General features: G+C 39.3%; 1 protein-coding gene and 1 pseudogene across 5 annotated transcripts; one reads left to right on the forward strand and one right to left on the reverse strand.

The window, feature by feature from the left end:
• Positions 1 to 894: 894 nt before the first annotated feature.
• LOC115730817 lies at positions 895 to 4,994 on the reverse strand (annotated as a pseudogene).
• Positions 4,995 to 11,330: 6,336 nt separating this feature from the next.
• Positions 11,331 to 14,569, forward strand: LOC115751036 (protein CHLORORESPIRATORY REDUCTION 6, chloroplastic). Of its 5 annotated transcripts, none has more exons than XM_030688721.2 (5): positions 11,333 to 11,589; positions 12,723 to 12,854; positions 12,942 to 13,150; positions 13,268 to 13,475; positions 13,999 to 14,433. In XM_030688721.2, exons 1-4 carry the CDS (start codon positions 11,367 to 11,369, stop codon positions 13,472 to 13,474), a joined length of 771 nt encoding a protein of 256 aa, XP_030544581.2. In that variant the 5' UTR covers positions 11,333 to 11,366; the 3' UTR covers position 13,475; positions 13,999 to 14,433. The 5 variants fall into 5 exon arrangements, with proteins under 5 accessions (XP_048134138.1, XP_030544581.2, XP_030544582.2 ...); XM_030688722.2 differs by having other exon boundaries at positions 14,014 to 14,433; XM_030688723.2 differs by having other exon boundaries at positions 14,022 to 14,433.
• Positions 14,570 to 20,963: the final 6,394 nt, after the last annotated feature.

Here is a 20,963-nt window from a genome sequence, read left to right on the forward strand (position 1 = left end):
AGGAATTTTACAATACATCGGTGCACTGAGTCTATCACACAATGAGCTACAGGATATATACCTTGGTCATTCTCTGCGCCAACAAACATAGAGAGTATTGATCTTTCCTAGAATAACTTATCAGGTTCCTCACCTGACGATCTCACTGAGTGGACTTCTTTGCAGTATTTAATGTATCTTACAACAACTTGTCGGTGAAATTCCACATAAGAAACGATTCCAGTCATTTAATAACAGCAGCTACTATGGAGCTCCACTTTTACTTGGACAAGCCACTGGGAATAACAAGAGTCGGGTAAATGAAGGTGGAATCATAGACATGACGACATCCTACTTCAGCTTCGGATCGTCTTATGTCACAGTTCTACTGGTGATTCCAGTTGTTCTGTTCATAAATCCTCGCTGGCGAATGGCATGGTTTCATTATGTTGACATAACCATCACCAAATGCGACATTTGTTTCATCATGTGCTATTTTTTCCTCTGAGACAGGTACGGCTCGAGCATTCATTTGGTTTCCTAAATAATTAGTCCGGATTTCCAGTTTACTGTATCTGTATAAATTTGACTAGATCGAATTAACTTCAACTAGCCCCAAAAGCCACGTTCGGGCATTCTCAAAAGTTTGCCTGATAGTACTGACCCTTAAAGATCTTAGTATCTTTAAACTACGATTCTGTTAGCCAAATGACAACTATAACATGGGATAAATGTGATAGTCCTACCCTTCCCTCATCTTTTCGATGATGAGTTATTCCTCTTCAATCTGAATTATGTTATCGCTGGTTCTCCATATGATCCAGCTTGCGTTTTCACATCTTCTGCATGATTCCAGATCTTGCTAGGACATAGTTATAGCAGGAAAGAAACTAAAATTTCTAGTTCACATGGACATGCTGAATATATGTGTATTGCAATGATATTCAATTTTCTTTGTAAAATGTGGACAGACTAGGTTCCCTCTTTTCTCATCATATAGTAGAGCTAAGAAAAGAATGGCTAGCTGCAATAGCAACTTCTGAAAAAGAACCTGTTAAGCAGGTTCTTGTCCTAGAAATGGAAGGAAAAAAATGAAAATCAGGCATATCAACCTGACCTCAGTGAGTTGAACTTTGAGGCAGCCTGAACGATCCACCGGCATAAAGAGCCTCGTAAACAGGTTTTATTCTGATAGTCAGAATCAGGCTCATAATTACGCCAAAACCGCACACTGCAGCCAAAATCAGAAAGGTGAGCCTGAAACAATCAGGACCCAAGCAAGTCATGGTCGAGGCGAGCACATCAAATCCGTGCTGCTTAGCCGCCTCATTGTCATATATGTAACCAGCTAAGAGGCCCGAGAAGAGGAATGCGCCAATGGGATTCCCCAATGAGATGAAGTTGTACAGCAAGCCAAAATGCTTCAGTCCAAAAAGCTCGGAGACGGTTGGGATCATGATGGAGAATTGAACACCGTAGCAGATTCCAAGTAGTGAAGTTGCCACATAGAGCGTTCCATCTATCGCTGATGCGAAAAGAAAGTAGGTGATGATCATGATTACTTGACTCAGTGTCATCCAGATGGTACGAGGAATTATTTTCGACCTGCGAGGAGTATGGACTTAGATTCACCATTATAGTCCCATGAAGTTGGGAGCAAGATACGCACGGTACTAGGCCAAACTGAAAAAGCAAAGGTACCTAAGAAGTGCTCTCTGAAGGTAAATTCAAGTCAGGACACCGAGGCATCCATGACATCACAAATTGCCGAAAGAATTGAAATCAGTGCTACACTTACCTGACAAAATGTTCAGACACGACACCTCCGCCAAGCCGACCCACGAAGTTGCCAAAGCTGAACAGAGACATGAGGATAGTGGTGTCATGCACACCTTGTGCAATCCCGATTTGCGCCATGTTATTAAGGACGGTCACCCCAGTACCAACTCCAACAAAATACACCAAGAACAGAAGCCAGAAATCTGCCTTGACAAGAGCTTCAAAGAAATTGAAGTCCTCTCCTCGCTTAGGCCTCCTCTTTTTCTTCACCGCCCCTTCACCTTCTGCCAAGAGCATATTAATCTCGGACACATCATTGTTCTCATCAGGGCCTCCAAGGTACATTTCCGTCGTAGAATTCGTCAGAAGCGGTTCAGATTTATCTTCATATCCTTCACAAACAATGCCATCCGAAGGGCCGTATTGGCTTTCCACCGTCAGGGCCCTACTGCTTCGACTAAATGTCATCTTTAGAGGGACAGCAAGAGGAGCCAGGAGGAGGAGAACCATGACGGCAATTGCTGAGTAAGATAATTTAGAAGTCAGAGGAAGGATGTCGTTCAATATTGTTGTCGTTAGAACGTATACAAGCCAAGTGCAATGCTTGTTGCCTGTATAAACATGAAATGTCCATGCTTTGAAGAATCTTCACTGGAGGCGGGAACACAAGGCCTGATGAAATACATAGTGATGAAGCACGAAACCGGGACTCCAAGTGAGAGGAACAGGAGGAGTCTGGAAGAAGAATGGTGAAGCATGACGCCATAAATTTCAGTAAATACGGCCGCACTTAAGCCGCAGTATCCTTTGAGAATCCCAGCAACCGTGCCTCGGTCGGCGGGAAAGTTCCTCATGTTAGTAACCAGAATGGCTGTACCGAACCAGGCGCAGCTGTTGGTGGCAACACACAAAGCAACCCATAGCTGCAGTGAACATTAGAATTAAAGGTGAAAGGATGTCAAAATTTGATGCAGGGAATAGCATTTCAAGTCAAGCTTGCTCCACTGAAATCTCGTCCTACAACTTTGAAAAAGCATAGCCTAAAGGTAATTTACAGGACATTCTAAGCATGAGATTAGCCCGTTTGCCAAGTCTACCAAATGTTTTGCAACCAAAAAAAAAAAAAAAAAGTCTACGATTTGTTTCGGAAGTGAGTGCATGGTTGCATTGGGTGACAATCTGTGGATCAGTAAGGAGGTGAAAACCACCTCGACAAAAAAAATGAAGGGAGATTCCCTCAAGAAAACTGTGATTTGTAATTGCTTCATGTCACGAAGTTGATTTTCGACATTTTCTGTGAGTTTGATCATCACAGTCCTTGTGGCCAGCAAGAGATTCGGAAAGTGTACCATTAGTCTGTAGTCACCGAAAAATAACATGTCTTGAACTAGATGCACCAAAACTTCTACTTGTGCTCAGATGTAGCTCAGCTAATGATGCAGAAGAAAAACATTCACGGAGGGAAAACATCCAATAATGTAGGATAGCTGTTTTCCAGATAGATGTTTCATGTGACCGCGAAAACACAGAATCAGACCTACATTATCGGATTTTTTTCCCTCCGTGAATGTTTTTCTTCTGCATCATTAGCTGAGCCACATCTGAGTCGGATTAGGTTTCGAAGCAGTTTAAATATAAAAGACATACAGATTAACGACATAAATGGAGAGACAACAGGGAACTCCGCATCATAAAACTGGCATCATTTCAAAATTTGAGACATTCACTGGCTTAGTATCTGCTCCTTCGATAAATTCGCACCTTTATCCCAGTCACTTAGGAAGCCATGAATACCATCCTAAATCCAGAACAAGGTCTGCTCCAATCTATCTCATTGGACTATATTCATCCCTATTGCAAGCGTCTACTTCTCTTACATTGGCCTGTTGAGCAATTCCCAAGTTCCAGGAATTCGCGGTGAACAATTGAAGCATTCAAGCTAGGAAGTTCATGTTGACTGTTTGTTATCAATCGGTTTCATTGTATGGCCAACAACCAGCCCATTGCTTGATAAAGATTGATGATGGATTTCGTGAATGACCAGGTTACTTGGACAAAACTAAGAAATGACGTTTCCTTTTCTTGAATAGAATAAACATAGTATTACTCGAAGTCTTCAACGATTTCTTCGGTCTTCGGCACCCTTTCCCGGAACAACCTTCCCCTATTTTGGTTGATATCATCATGTTTTCGGCTTCAGGAAGAAGACTATCCTTCCGGGTCATTCTGTTTTACTACTCTGCATGTTTCCCTGTTGCCGTTTTATTGGAAAAAACCGAAAATGGGCCCTGAAGAATCTCTTGTTTGCAAATCATCAGTAGATAGCACCCTCGACATGCACGTAAAATCAGTCAATGTTCGAATCTGATCTAAATATTCTCGGGTTTTGATATTCTAAACAGTAAAACATAGAAGTTCGTCAAGACAAAAACGTTACAAAATCAGAAACCTCAAGAACACAAGTTTGTTCATAGATGTAGAACCTAATGTTACTCTCAATGGGGGCAATGAAACCCAGCTTTCTTTAAACTAAAGACCCCGTCACGCGTCCGGAAATCTTAGAACACAAGAAAAGCTCCAGCACAATCAAATTCAAAACCAAACACAGAAAGCTACCAGTCAAAACTCACCAACCAGTAAGGCAGAGCCTGGACCGTTCGGCTCAGGGCGAGCCAGAGCACGCCGTAGCCGGAAAAGCATGCTACGGCGCCGATCAGGAGGACGGCCCAAGGTGGCAACCTGTTGCAGATGAACCCGGGGAGGAGCCCGAAGTTCTCGCCCAAGTCGTTGGCCACCCCAAGCAGGGTCAGCTGGTGCTGGTTGAAGCCAAGAACAGACTTGAGAGAGTGGGAATACAGAGGGAAGTTGTAGGAGTTGCCCGACGCTATCTGGACCCAAACCGCTGCTCCCAAGCCCACCCATGGCGGTCTTGTTCCAGCTTTTAGGCTCACCATTGCTTGATGGGTGCGTCTGAAACTCAGCTCAAGAATGACCCCTCTTGTGTTGGTGCCTCTACGAGGGGTCTAGAGAGAGAGAGAGAGAGAGAGAGAGAGAGGGGTCAGAGGAAGGAAATTTCACATTTGTCTCTGAGTTTGAATGATTGGCAAAGGGTGATTTGGCATCTGGGCACCAACCAACAATGGAGGAGGACAGAGTTTTGAAGTTTCTTGCATGTCCGGTAAAGGGACATTGGCCACGTAACAGGGGTCTGAAAAAGAGATTAAAGTAAATGGTGGGGGCCAGAGTTTTGATTAGTATAAGATCCAAAGCTTAGTTGAGTTATGTGAGGACAAAACTGGGTTTTGAGATTAGAAATTTTTTTTTTTTTTTTGCTTGGGGGAATTCATTGGTTACGTTGACAAGTTCTTGTCCTCCTTGAATTGGCCATTAAGGATGCAATTTGGAGCATTTTTTCAATTCTTGTCTCCTGGTGATCTTGTTGCCTTTAACCACAATGGGAAAAGGAATAGGGGTGAGATATGATACTCCAGGGGGATTTCCTTTGGCAAGATTTCCATCCCCTGCTACGCTTTTTGGACGTGTAATTTACTTCCTAACTATGTTAAAGTGCACATCTGTCAATAACCCATAATTAAGCACAAACATTGACTTATGATATTTAGATCTTGATACGTTGGTCAAGGAGAACTGGGATGTAATTGATGTGAGCTTCATTTGAATCACAATTCACATGCCTTGTCAAGCAAAGAATATATATAAAGTATCATGAAAAATATGAAAATTTCAAATAAGGGTTTGAAATTTGATTGTTTTCCTAAAAGATGGCTTGTAGTAAGCTTGTCTCAAATAAGGCCTTGTAATGGCTAATTTAATCCCAGATAAAGACCTAAATAAAGGGATTCGAGTAAACCGTGTCTTAAATAAAAGCAGAAGTGGGATAAGTATACTAAGAGTGCCATAACTTGTGTACGGCGTTAACTTGAGTGTCATAATTTTTTTTTTTCGCTCACTTGAGTGCTATAAATTTGAAACAATGATCACTTAAGTGCCATCGCCGATTTATCCCGCCGAAAATCCTACGTGAATGCCGGAAAATCTGACATGGCATCGCTAGAGCAATTCTTTTGAATTTTTTAATGTACACGTAGGTTTTTATTTTACTTTTTAAGTTATTTTGAAAATTTTCTTTTTTTTTGTTCCCCCCCCCCCACGCCGGCTACAAATGGCTAGCCCAGGGGCAAGGGCTACCGTAACGGCCGCCGGCGCAAAGGCCCTTGCCGGATCTAGGCCGGGGCCCTCGCAACCCCACCGGCCATGGGCGAGGATGCCCTCGGCCGGACCCGGTGAGGGCCATTGCGCCCTCGGCCATGGTCGACGAAGCCCCCTCGATCGTAGTCGAGGGCGCGACGGCCCTTGCCCATGGCCAACGGGGCCTTGAGGGCCCTCGCCCGGATCCGGCGAGGGCCTTTGCACCCTTGTCCGCAACCGCCAAGGTCGGGAGGGCCGAGGGCAAGGTGGTCCTCGTCCTTAGGCAAGCAGGCCGTGGCTAGCGACCTTGCCGGTCAAGGGGGAAACTCAAATAGTTTTTTTTCCCATAAAATATTAAATAATTAAAATCAAAATGAATAAAAAATAGAAAATATATAAGAAAATTCATGTGTCATTGAAACATAAATAAAATGATAATAAAAAGTCCACGTAAGACGATTTGTCGGAAATGGCACTCCAGTGAACGATTTCGCTCCGACGTGGCACTCAAGTGAGTAAAAAAAAAAATTTATGGTACTCAAGTGAACGTCGTATAAAAGTTATGGCACTCCCTATATACTTATTCCAACAGAAGTTGTTAAGGGCATTAAGTGGTGCCATTTTCTCAAAAAAACAGCCTAGAGTGGATTTTATTTTATATAAGGACCCGAACTAGCCCATTTAATCTCAAATAAGGATTCGAGCTCATTGGCAGGTCAAATCTTCGTTGTCAACTTGCATGAGTGATTCCCATGCTTCTTCTAACGGCAAAATTATGGAGCCAAGAACAACAAATATGATCGAAATGCAGAAGCTATATCGGCTCCACTCTAAATCATTATTGGAAGGCCGAAAGCCCCATTAATGTAAAATGTCAAGTTGCCTATTTTGCCCTCAAAATGTTAATAAAAATCCAATTTTTCTTCTCTTAAAAAGTGAAATCCTAGATTTACTATTCATCTTCCTTCTTGAGTGAGGTCAATAAGGAGCGTCAAGGGCAGATCGGGCTGTCGAAGGGCCGGTGAGCGTGATTGGGTCGCGCAACCTTAGGCCTCGTCACCTAGGTCACGTGACCCAAGCAGCTCGAGCCCTTCACCAGCCAGCAACCTGAGCCTTTCCCTGGCCGATAAAGGGTTTTGTTTTTTGCAATAAAGAGAAGAAATAAAAAAAAAAATACGCAGCCAAAAGCCCTTTACAATTTTTTTTTTGCCACACACAACTTAATTTAAAGTTGCATTTCAAAGAATTTTTTATCAAATACCATTTGCATTTTTCCAAAATCACTTAGGCTAAAGGCATTTGCATTCTCAAAGCTCATTTCCAAAGCCAAACCAAATACACCCATTATGTTCTACTGTCACCAAAAACGGTTGGGGTGTGACTGTTAAAAGCGGGAAAGGGAGAGCATGCACCTTATATTAAAGGGGGAACTTTGAATAGACACGAGTAAAATCAAATTGCTAAGTTGTAACATCATCACTGGATTAATAACCATAATCGATGCCTATCTTGATATACAGAATGACACCCAACAACAACACTTTCACATATAATCGAAACAAAGTTTTCAATTAATTACTAAGAAATTCATGCTTGATCTTTTGTCCATTACTAGGTAAATAGGGATTGAAAAGATTTGAACACATAACTTCTTGCTTTGATATTATGTGAGATTTTGTGAGAGTATTATGAGGTTGGGGTATGATGAGACTTTGTAGTTAGTTCTACATTTATGGTAGCCATTGATGGAATGTTACTTGTGTGAAAAGCAAGCAAACAGAAGAGACGATCACTAGTTCTTTGCAATGAATTAGGATATTTCCCTTAATTTTATCGAATGACATGTAGACGTATTAATATCAATATAAATTGCGTGTCTATTTTAAATATCACTATGCACGCGCGTAGCATTTTCACAACAAATTGAATGTTACGAAAAGCATCTTATTGTGAGATATATGCATTTATCGACTAATGGAAAAAGAAAATCTATGCAACACGAAGAAATTGTACACGGGTATGTTAAAAAATTCTAGATTTATTGCAATTGTAACTATTCATTCTTAAACCTATTTTTTTCTTAAATTAAGTCCTCAGCATTTTCACATTTTGCTAATTGAGTCCATCCGAAAATTGATGACATGGATGTCGATCGTCCACCGGCTATCCGCATGGCATCGTAGGTATTGACGTGAAATTTTTTTATTTTAAAATTTATAAAATTTTAATTATTATTTTTATTTTTTATCTTGTCTTTTCTTTTCTTTTTATTGTTAAGGCCGGTAGGAGGCTGCCGGCAACCAAAAAAGACAAAAAAAATTAATACTAATTCAAAATTCTCACGTCAACACTTGTAGTGCCACGGAGGACGGCAGATAGACGGCCGACATCTATGTCATCTATTTCCGGCCAAAATTGGTTAGATGAATTCAATTGACAAAATGTAAAAATGCTTAAGATTTAATTGATTAAGAAAAAAATTTATGACTAAATTGGCACAATTTTAATAGGTTTAAGATTTTTTTGGTAATTTTTTTCCATATATGCGAAAGAAAAAATATTGAGGAATTTAACTTCTCTAGTAATCATTGTTTTCAAATTGAAATTCACGAACGGCATTATTTATGCTCCTTTTTTTTGGGTCAAAAAATCATGCTCCTTTCACTTGTACGGACTACTGGTGGGTTTGGTTTAACTTTGCAAATGAGCTTTGGAAAAATGAAAATAGCGTTTGGTAAAAAAATATTTTGAAAAGCAACTTTGGCCTAACTAGTGTATGGAAAGAAAAATTTATAAATGAGCTTTGTTACAATATTTCTTTTTAAATAAAATATAATTAAAAATCAAAAAAGGAAAATCAAAACTAGCGCAAAGGCTGGTGGCTGCCACTGGGGTCGCATGACCCAAGATGACCGCTAGGGTCATGCTGGCTCGCCGACTGCCTAGAGTTTCATTTTTTTATTTTAATAAAAAATAAGGGACAAAATTGGAATTTGAAAGAAAAACTGAGGATATTTTCAGAAGAAAAACACTAGCTCAGCATTTGGCCAAATGCTGAAAGCTTAATGCTAGTATTAACTTTCATCTGAAACCCCTTGAGAATGGTTGCCAAACGCCTTGCATTTTTCCCGAAGGGGCTTTGGGAAAGTTCAATGATGCTCCCTATCTTTTTAGACACCACACGGTGCGCACCTAACGAAATCTTATGCATGAATCATATTATTGCATTCATTTAAGCCTTCATTTGTTTTCGGGGCAAATGAATGATTTGAAACATATTTTTCTAAAATAATTTTTTGAATAATTAGCCAATGAAAACTATTTTCACTATTGCCAATAATTTATATCTAAACATTTCCATGGACAATAAAAAAAATTCATTCATTCATTTTTATTAGTGATGTAAACGATCATTTTTAGGAAAATATTTTTCAAACCATTCATTTTTTTCGTGAAACTATGAAGCCTAAAAAGATTACATAAACTAGTGGAGATGACATGTGTATGCATCGCGGGAAAATTTTTAAAGGAAAAAATGAAGTGTAAAGAAAGATATGAGGTTGCATTTGGTAGTAGGGATAAATTCGAGATAGGATAAAATTTATCTTATCCCGTATTTGGTGCTTGCCTAGGATAGGAAAAAGTTGGATATAAGAAGGATATAACTTGGATAAAATTATCTCACCAAGGAGGTGGGACATAGGTGGGTAAGATTTCTAATATCCATAATGTAACAGTTATTTTTTTTTAATTACTAGTTTCATTAAACAATAATATTAAACTTACTAGAATATAAATAATATTAGAATTCTGATGCAAACGATTTAAAATAAAAAAGATTACAGCAATTTTATTATTATTTATTCCTATCTTTATCTATATATTCAAATTTCTTTCTATCGGATAATATAAATTCAATATATATATATGGTGGTGATATTTATATTTACTACATATTTTAGGCATTTTAGGAATATTAGTATAGTTTACTATTTAATAAAATTTTGTTAGAGAATGATGGAAAGGGAAAAAAAAAGAAAAAAATTAAAAAAGAGAAGGAAAAATAAAAATGAAGTAGATAAGAGTGTTATGAGAGATTCATACCATCTCCATTTGTGCAAATTTTAGGTTCATTTACACTAATATGCGGTTCATACCAAACAATGAATAAAATGTGATATGAAAATAATATTGTGATTCACCAAATAGTGGATAGCATATAGTAAAATCTATGAATTTCATATCCTATCCTTTTCAGTCCTATCTTGGTTAAAAATCCAGAAGATCAAATGCATCCCGATAATTTAGCATCTCTTGTTATTAGAAAAAGATCGGAAAACACCACAAAAAAATCTAAATTATGTCTACCATGACACATTTACCTTAAACCTTATTGTAACACTAAAAACTTCAAACTTGTATCCGTGTGACACAAATCCCAAACTTTTTTTATGAAGCAAAAAATCTCAAACTTATACCAATGTGATACGTTTACCCAAAATTATCTTTTTGTGACACAAAAAAACCCAACTTGTAGGTAAGTGACACATTTACTCTAAAATTTTAGTTAAATTTGTCACAACGTGTCACATACCTACAAGTTTAGGGTTTTTAGTGTTACAAAAAAATTTTGGGTAGATATGTCATAGTGGTATAAGTTTGGGGTAAATGTGTCACATGGATAAAAGTTTGAGGCTTTTTGTGTCACAAAATTTTTTTTAGGATAAATGTGTCACGATAGGTATGGTTTAGAATTTTGGTGGCCTTTTTCCAAAAAAGATTATATAATTGTAGGAGGAGAGAGATTTTAATATCAATTTAAAGTTAGAACACGTGAAATTGGAATTTTGAAATCACTATTCATTAATAAAAATTACAAAATCTGTCATGAATCTATTGTGCAAATGCAAAGTTGGTCCTAAATTTTCAACTTTACCAATGTAGTTCTAAACTTTTGCGAGAAATTTCAATATAATGCTTCTGGCCAATTGTCTTTAGAAATTGATGATGTGGCAATCCACGTAAGTAAGACGTCCTTTATAGTAAAATTGTCCAATAATTTTCTATCGCAATTGGTAAAAAAGGACTAGATTGGAATTCACGCAAAGCTTTTGAAATTACATCGCCAAAATCGAAAAGTTTATAATTGAATTGCCACATGTGTAATAAATTTATAACCAATTCGTTACTAATCCATACTCATAAATTTAAAGAATTCATGTTGTATATAATTTGAATTCTTCTCGATGAAACTTTGGAGTGAAAATGGAGAATTGAAAAATCGATCTTCTGTCATGTAATAAAATCGATCTATTTTCAATTTGGTGACGAAGCCATAAAGGATCGAACGAAGTTGGATAAATGAGACACAAGGCCACCACACATGACCACTCTCCGACATGCTAATCATGGCCACTGCCGTGAAACCCCTGCTCCCACTTTCTCGTTCCCCCCTTCGGATTCTTCCCTCTTCCCCTCCATGGATTCCCTCGAGACCCACCTCGAATTCTTGGCCCTCTCTGCCCATTCCGCGCTTGAGCGAGCAGCGAGCCGACGTCTCGGCTTCGGTGGCCTTCAATCCCTCTGGGAACTTCGATCTTTCCCTTTACGATGACGAAGAAGGTAAGACTTTCAGTTCGTTTTTGGCGGAGCGGATGGCATGCTAAGTGTTCGACGTATGTCCTAATCGAATCCCGTAGATTAGTTGTGTCGAACTATTTTCCTGCTGATGTACTGTTATCTTGGAGTTAAACTTATGAGGCAAATGGCTCTCTTTTCGGGTTTGGATTCCGGTGTAGTTCTTGATCATTCTGCTCAAGCTGCTGAATTTCCTACTCCATGTTGACTCCAGTCCACTCCCCCGATTTTAGCTTGGCCTACCCATGAACGGTTATACAATGTTCTGTGGGAATTAGTTTCTCTGTTCACGCTAAAATTTGCTGAGGGCCTAAAGCTCAGATGCTTCTAGCGATGTATTTCTTTTTTTTTTTTTTAGCGATCTAGCGATGCATTTGAGCGTTTGGTTTTTTGGTTCTTTAGGGTAGATGGATTTAACTTAAGTCTGTGCTTAACATAGCATTATTAATGATCTAGTTGATTACCTTCAAATTATAACCTTGGACTTTTTGAAACATAATGGGGTCACGTTCTTCCCAGTATGTAATCAATGAGACAGCCAATTGGAAAGCAATAGTCATGTTTTTGATCCTCCAATCTACCAACAAAACAAAAGAATATACCATTTGATCCATTTCTCGGTCTTACATGTGGGGGGCCCTGTACCCATGCCTCAAAATTTCCTTGCCAAGCTACATGAAACAAATTTCCGGAAGTCCACAGAAAAATTATTGCTAATTGCCCGAAGTGAGAAGCAAAAATATTCTAATAAAGACGTTCCTCCCTACCAGCGTTATTTCTATCTACTATTATCTAAAAATAATCAAGTTTCTAATGACGAAACCAAGAAATAACACCTCACGTGTGAAATTGTAGAAGATCCCCTTTAAGATCAAACAATTCCATCGAATTGAGTATGATTGTAAGTGTGATAGCATCTACTATACGAGGAATATCAATGAACCCGATTATTGCAATTGCTCGGGATACCCTTGAATTTTCGTTCTCACTATCTAACATTCAATATTAAACCAATGTCTCAAAGCTGAACATATGGTGTTTTCGGGGGGGAGAGGGGGAGGGGAGAGAGAGAGATTTATTTGGGCACAAGGTAAACATTAATACACTCTGATTGGCAGATTCATCAAGAGTTGCTCCACCAATGCCCCCAACCGAGGGCCGTTTTGAAGTAGTGATAGATAATGATGTCATTCGTAGCCTTGACTTATCACCGTTTCAAGTGGCCACCGGAATCACATCTCCCTTGTCCGGTAAGCCTTAGAGAGATACACCGAACTTCCACAGTGCATATATATATGGTTCAAATTTTATGGGGATTGTGTTCATCTTTGCTTCAGCTGAGCCAAAGGAGTATCTAGAACGTACAATTGGGTTTACTATCAATTACACAAGGGAGGATCCTGGAGATCTTCGAGAACTATCAGAATTTCCAGACGTAAGACTCTGGTTTTTGAGACTCGATGCCACTTGTCCGTGGCTTCCTGTCTTGTTGGACTGGCGAGCAGGAGAGCTTGCCCGTTATGCAGCTATGTTGGTTCCTCACCAGGTAATTAACTCGGAGTCTGCAGATCAATAATTTCTATGTATATACCGAATAAGATTTTCAGTGAGAGATATATTCCATCAAAAATAGCTTGAAATATTTTTAATTATATGTTGGCAGATGAATATGAGAATGGGAGTTGTCTTCAATCCTGAGGCACTAGAATTATTCATTATGAGCAAAGTGATGGTGGTATACACTTGGTTGAAGAAACATGATGTCTCTAAGCCAAGGCTTAAAACAAGTGACATGGCTAGGATGCTTGGGTTTGGCATTGGAGACGAATTGTTCGACTTGATAGATCAACATCCACTGGATCCATCATGAAGTAGGTAGCTTGAAGCTGTTATGGTTTTGCAGCACTATTTTAGTTCGATATAGAGCATCTTGTCGTGATTCTTAACTTTGTAAAGATGCTATTCAAAGATAAACTTTCACCATCAACACTTGAATGAAATTTTGACATTATCTTAACCAGTTAGGATATCCCATGCTTGGATACTCATGAAAATATGGTGCTCAAACTTTAGGACTTCTTCCTTGAAACTGAGGTTGTCATCCAGGTTCTACGCAGTGCTTAAAAGAACTAAAATTTTGTTTTCTGTAGCATACCTCTTGGAATTTCTCTCAAGCTTTTACTTGAAATCTTACCTTCAGGCTTAAAGTTCACATTTGTTGAGAATTGACAAGCTATATTTCCTTTTTTCTGCTAGTTTGATTTATAACTCCTAACCTGCACATGCTGATCAAATATAAGCGGAAAGTAGAAAATGATGCATGCATGTTTATGCTCACTCCTTGACATTAAGGCAATGTCATTTGCGATGAACTAATCTGCATTTTCATGGAAGTTTTCCTTGGTCTGGATATGCAGAAAGAAGTGGCTGATTGCATTTTAATTTCATTGTTGGCCAAACTTCGAGAGAGTCTCTAAGTCCTTGGTATCAAATAACAATCCGATGGAAAGCGGAAGTGAGAATGTCGGCTTGAGTAATGCAAACAGACTCTGACCGCGTGCCTCAAGGGGTGAAGAAGATTAGAGACATCCTTTCTGTGGAGGTCCGTGGAGGTAAATCTTTGCCTGCTCGGCAAGAGGAGTTGTAGGCAATCCTTTTTTTATTCATACCATTGTGTAGAAAAGCCGGAGGCACAATTCTAGTCCTTTTTTGATCTAGTTGTTTCTGTTGGGTTTTTGAGATGATGTATTTGGTTGGCACAATTACATTACATAGGCCAGCGCTGTCCTGGCATTGTATATGAAAATTAGATCTTGGGGGTCATAGTTCCTGGATCTGTGATAAATCGCTGATTTTTCTTCTAATTGTATTATGTTTTTCTTACGGACAGCAACACTTATTGGAAGTTATCAAATGGATTAAAACGCTATACTATTGCATTCGGGATTACGGATTTCACTACAAATTCTTTCCTGTGTTTGTCCACAAAATTTCTCCACTCGGAGCCCATTTTTGGCAATTGGAATAAACATGCATATTTTCCGTCCCTTCTTATCTAGTCATCAACATGTTGGTATTTTTGGTATGAACACGATTGGGTATAGTTTGCTGGGGGAATGCAGTATTTTGAGAAGTATACAAAGCACTTAGGCCAGTTATTTATTATGAGCTTGCCCAGACTCATACAAGTCTTATGTCTGTCTTAGTGTCAGATTTGAGTTTCTCTTAGCTGAAGTTGCTTTTATCGAATTCTCTAATTTCTCATTGTTGGGAAGGACATGAAAAGGCAAAACTCCAGATTTCATCCTATTTTGTCTCCCACTGAAACCTTGAAAATCTTTAGAAAAAAAAAAACCCGTAGGTTCCCAATTTTAACAGAATTCTTGCCAAGACGACGGATCCTGCTGTACATGCCTCTACACGAGCTTCAGTAACCAAACATGAACTGGTACCATAGGCACTTTGACAGCAAAAGAGGCAAAACAAGCAATTCACAGAAAGATCTGGCACCGGTCGCTAAATTCTGTGGTTGACAATATTTGTAAATCAGTGGTTCCTGTTTGGAGAAAATTCAACAGAAAATTTAATAGCATAAATACATATCCAAGTAAAGTATAAAGGAAAAATTGTTATGCTGCGTTCATCTTTGTTTTGTCTGGAACCCACCATACTCCTATAATGATGGTAGAGTAAGAGGCGGCCCCAAAACAGAATTGACCAGGGGTGATCTGCCGAAGCTCCGTTTGGTAGCCACTCCCTTTCAGATCTTGCTTGAGACTTCCGTATCATATGACTCCATCCCAAGCTTCCATCGTCAGCCCTTGTAATTGAGACAATGAACTCTTGTATGTCCCAAACTGGTCGGGTGTTAGGATGAGAAATATGTTGATGCTGTATTTCAATTTGTTGGGAAAACTAACCCCGCCCCGAGCTTATATTCTTGTCAAAACAGGATTAATTAAACCGATTCGACATACTTTGCTTTCCTTCTGCTTCTGATTCTAGAACTCAGTCTCCAAATCTCGTGTTTATCCTCCTATATAACTTGCTGTGCAGAACCGGGGTTCTCTGATGCAGCTGCATATAGCTGCACATGTAGTTTTGAGGCAAGCCATGATCGGCGACCTTCCTTCTTGCCTCGCTTCGGCATTTTGTTGAAGAACACCAACATGTCTAATCAATGGCCAGTCGTTGGCATGCCGCAGCCAGCGACCCTTTGTGCCAGTTTGCTCGACAGATCTTGAACCTACATATTGCCGTGAAAATTTCAAGGGTTTCGGCGGGCTCAGCCCCCATGTGATGGTGTAGCAAGGAAACATGTGGGGTCTTATCACACGATTCAAATGAGGAAGCATAGAAAGTAACATGGGAAGGATGTGGGACGTGAACCCGTTTTTGTCTCAGCTTTTGGAATGCACTCGAGATCAGACGGATTGGTTAAATGATTAGTAAGAAAAATTACTTCGTGAACCTGAATCTGAACGGCCAAATTTGAGAGGGGCAACATATGAGACCCACCATTTTCAATGATTTTGATTCATTCTAATACGTATACTCATCTAATAACTTCTCGCCATTAAACATCAAATGTTCTTCGGCAAATAGTAGGTTTCAATTGAAATTTTGCCACATGTTCATCCATATAGACGCCAAAAGTATCTAAGATCCCAATCAAGAAAATCATCCCTCTCCACTCCTTTGATAAGTGTTCCTCACCATCATCGCTCTAGTATTTGGATTTAAGTTCTTTTCTTTCTAAGAGGTGGCGCAACATAAATAGTTTTATCGAGCCCTGTATGTTCTGTCAAAAATCCCAAGAGGGTTCAATTAACTAAAGAGCATATTTACTGAAAAATCCAGTCGTGATCGCCTTTTTCTCCTCCTAATCAGCCCTACACCCCCCCTCTCTCTCTATCCTTGTTTTTCATATCGGACACGCCCACGTGAGCTTAGGGAAATCGAAATATGAACCGACGATATGTGACCCTTACGCACAGAATCTCTTTACAGGACATAGCCCTATTCGGGGTGAACCTAGGTAAAACTCGTGTGTCATCATTTTTTCTATTTTATGTGTGATTATTTTGATTCGATTTAGGATATAACCCATCATGTTGCAGGTGATGGTAGCAACAGTGACTACACGTCCTCATCTTTCTGGAGAGCTCATGAGGACTACCTAACTTCTTTATAATGTCTTTCCAAGTATTGAAATTTACTACCAAAAGGGATGACCGAGCGGGTGAGGCTTTGCGAGATGATAGACATGCATGCTGACTTCTCAAGTCACACAGCGGCAAGAAGTCGAGTTGTCCTGGGACCTACGAACCTGAGATTTATGAATTCTCTGCGTGCGACTAGTTCGGTGGAAAGTAAAAGAGGCTGCATGAAAATCGTGGTGGTGGAGAATATGGTGCACTTTGCATTAACCCCACGGTCAGAACTCAGAAGACAAGATCGCATAAATTTCATATGTCAGCGCGGGGCACGATACGGTCCATGTGGTTCCTGTCTTCTGTTTGCTCCTGGTGAAACAGATGGATTCCTACTCCTCCTGGTTGAACACGACCAGGACACACAGCTTCATGAATTCTCTACACACAGCATGTTAAGTTGTTTTGGTTTTTCATGTTAAATTACGGTACATTTGTTTCGGGAAAAATTTTTGATAAAGAAAAATACTTTTTCAGATAATTATTTTTCAAAAAAAAAAAGTTAATTTTCCTATATTTTGTGATATTTGATCAAAAATATTTTTTGGTGTTTGAATCTCATTTAGAAAATAATTTCAAACTGACAACTTTATCTCAAGCAAAGAAAAGTTCGAATTTTTAAATTTATTTTTTCTTCTTCCTTCGCTGGTCACCGGGTCTCGGTGATCGGCAACACGAGGTCAAGCCTCGCGTATGGCAAGCTCGAGCGCGCCGAATATGGAGAGGCTCGACCGAAGAAGAAAAAAGAAAAATCAATAAAAAAATTGAAAAATTCTAGAGCAATTCTGAAAAAGTGTTCTCGCCTCTTTAGATTTAGGAATTCACTTTTCTAATTTTATGTATGAATATTTTCGTTAACCGGAAAGTGTTTTTGGTTCACCAATTAATTATTTTTGGCGAACCAAACGGCTAAAAGTCCGAAAACTAATTTTCGAAAAGCACTTTTACTCAAATAAACACGCCCTTGTGAGTTATAACTATGTTCAACCAGCTGGGGCGATGATTATTGGTTGATGAATAGTATGTCTGAAACATTACCCAAAATTTATCAAAAAATTGCTGATGGTTGCTCTGCGGAATTTCAAAAGTTGGATAAACTTAGAGGGAGTTTCACGATGTTTTAAATGATAACGAGTCAAGAGATAGGGAGTTCGATTTATCTTACCTTCTTCGTCCATGTATCGCCACTTTCTCTTCTTCGTTTGTCGCAACTTTCATCACTAAAACGTCTTCAACTTATAATCCTTTTTGAGGTCCTCGTGGGTCGCCACCCGTTTTTTGGGAAGAAAAGAAACCAAAAACCTGTTCAATACTAGAGAAGAGATGGGGTGCAAAGGGATTGTCGGATCCAGAGCACGGATCCGGACCCGATGCAAACACTGGACGGATGATCCGACATGTTTTTCTTTTCGGCTTGCCGACCCAACCTTATTTGGACGGAAAAAAATGATCCGAGATGTATTTTTTCGTTTCATGTTTGACTAAATTGTTCAATTAGTTTTTATCAATATTTTTTTTTTTATATAATTTTTCTGGTTTTAAACCGGCCTAGGCAGTTGTCGGACATTTAGAAGGCTTTTAGAGGTTTGAGTGTGTGCCATTGATTTGTAACTTCTAATGATCTCTCCTCTAGAACGTAGGTTGTATCGAGGAAAAAGGAAAAGAAGCATCTTACTCCCACAAAAATTACCAAAAGTCTTAAACCAATTGCATTAATTAGCTAAATGCTTTTTTTATCTAAACTTGCAATTATATGTTTGCATGGATGATTTAGAAACGTGATAAATTTTTAATAGTAAGTTTTAAATCTTTAATTGTTTTTTTTTTTTAAATAATTTCGAATTAATATTAGATCAATAACGTTTAGGATTGAATTGACACATTGCTATTGGTTTATGACTTTTTTTGTTAATCTCCCTTCCTTCCCCAACCAAAATTTTTTTTTTTTTTTTAATATTATTTAAAAAAAATTTCGCGTTGCAGAACAAGATTCGTATCGGAACCCTGTCGATGATAATGAGATACATGCAATGAACGAATGTACTTTCACGGATGATTTAGAACACGTGAAGGTCAATTTAGCGTTGAAAATTTATGAGCCCATGTTGAGTAATCGCTTTACCCAATCGCTTATAAAACTATTGAGGACAACCGGCGTTAGTCGCATATTAAGTTCGACAATCTCGTCGGCAAGAACCACAGTTATTCGGAGATGTCGGTCTGTGTCGACCTACGAAACGCAACACGTAATTGTCCGAGTTTCACGTGTCTTCTTCTTTCCGTTTTTCCGTGATTGTATACCTAATCTCGCACGAAATTTCCCAAGCTCTGCATCAAAATGACCCAAAGCATTTAACCTCATGTGTTTGGCACGTATCAGAAACTGCAGAGTCATTTTCCTAATGCATGGGGCCAACCTTACTTAACCATGTCCTCACTGTTCAGAACATTCAAAGGAGAATAAATTGAATGTATTCGGACTTTGAAATTTCAGTCTACCATCACTATTTATGTCTCCTCGCACCATAAATGTGCTTTTTAATAAGCACAAACAACAACGAGACAAGAAAAAAAAATCAATTGGGAATAAATAATGTGTTTTCTTTCTTTACGCGTCTCCGATTGATCGCTCACAAGTTATAGACATCACTCAAAGGCCGAACCCGAGATCCGAGGCGCCCGGACTCGGGACCTAATAATGGCCACACCTAGGCCCTCCTGGTCCGAGGGTTAGATTAGGAGTCAACCCTAAAAAACCGGCCTTGGCATGTGACTCCTAACAACTGAAATAACTTCCTATTTCATGGAACTTGATTGCTTGGAATGCGGTCAATTTGTGTATTCCTGGCCAATGGAACCAAACAAGTCCAAAATACAGATTTGGCCGGGAGAAGAGCTCGGATAGTAGCATGTAACTAGACCGGATCACCCGAAAAATAGGTTCGGGAACCGGTTCTAGATTTTCGGAACCGGTTGGAACGGGTCTCGTTCCCTATTTCGAGCGAATACCCATCTAAGAACCGGACCGGTCATGAAATCGGTTTCGGAACCGATTTCATGACTTAAAAAGCCAAATCGTAATGTGATTTTCAGCCTAAAATCTAACCTCAATAGTAGTGACTCAGCAAGGGTAGCACTACTTTGCCTTTCTTCTTAGGGATTATTGCTTTTGGCGGATAGCAATCTTTACTATTTTATCTTTTACTTTGAATCACTTTTTGGTGGAAAAAATGAAACTAAATAAGATAGGTTTCAGGTTTCAAAATTTAGAAATCAGTTATAATAGGATAAGTTTTAGGTTCTAGGTCTAGAACCTACTCGAACCAATAACTTCTAGTAGTACGTCGCTAGCTAGGCATCTGAACCCAAATTTCTGCAGATCTCAACCTGTCGGATTCAGCAGACATCAGAGGAGATCGTTCAACCCATTTCTCTCTCGGATGCTGCAGAAAAAGGCTTCCAGACAGACAAGAGTCGCGACACATTCAAGCATCCGGAGCAGAGAAAGAGGGAGTTTGGTGTTGAAGTGGTCCAGATAATCAGTTGGAACGAAGAACTTGGTGTCCCTTTGTCGGCCGATGTAAAATAAAGCCGGGAAATCAAAATCAATCGTACTCTCTTCCCAGACCTGGCGCTTGAATGCTGATGCTGCTGCCTCTTCTGTGATCATCTGAAACTTCCCACTCTATTTGTTCCCTCGCTCAGAGGTAAAGGATTTCAATTATGGCATCGCACATGTGCCGGGTACAATCTTCCTACACCGACTTTTCAATTGAAAGAAAAATGAAGCAGCAACTTGGCATCCGAAAACCGAGGGCCGGCAACTTTCGACACGATCCTTCAATACGACATGCGTACGGCACGTGGTTAGGTGTCTGTTCAAGTTGTTCGCTTTGATCTTGTCCATGTTGTATATGGGTCAATCAAATTGCATGCGAACGATGAATATGTAGCTCGCAGGTCGATCCTTTTTAGCCACTTGTGAACGCGTTTGGATACGATTAGTCAAATGGGATAAAGTGTTATCTATGTCAATGCACCACGTTTAAATCCATTTATGCATTGTTTAAATACGTTTAAACACTTTTTTTTGCACAATTCATGATTGCCTATATCTTAAGCATATCGTCTCGTATAATCCCGCTT

The sequence above is a fragment of the Rhodamnia argentea genome, chromosome 4, assembly GCF_020921035.1.
Source record: "Rhodamnia argentea isolate NSW1041297 chromosome 4, ASM2092103v1, whole genome shotgun sequence".
NCBI classification, from domain to species: Eukaryota; Viridiplantae; Streptophyta; class Magnoliopsida; order Myrtales; family Myrtaceae; genus Rhodamnia; species Rhodamnia argentea.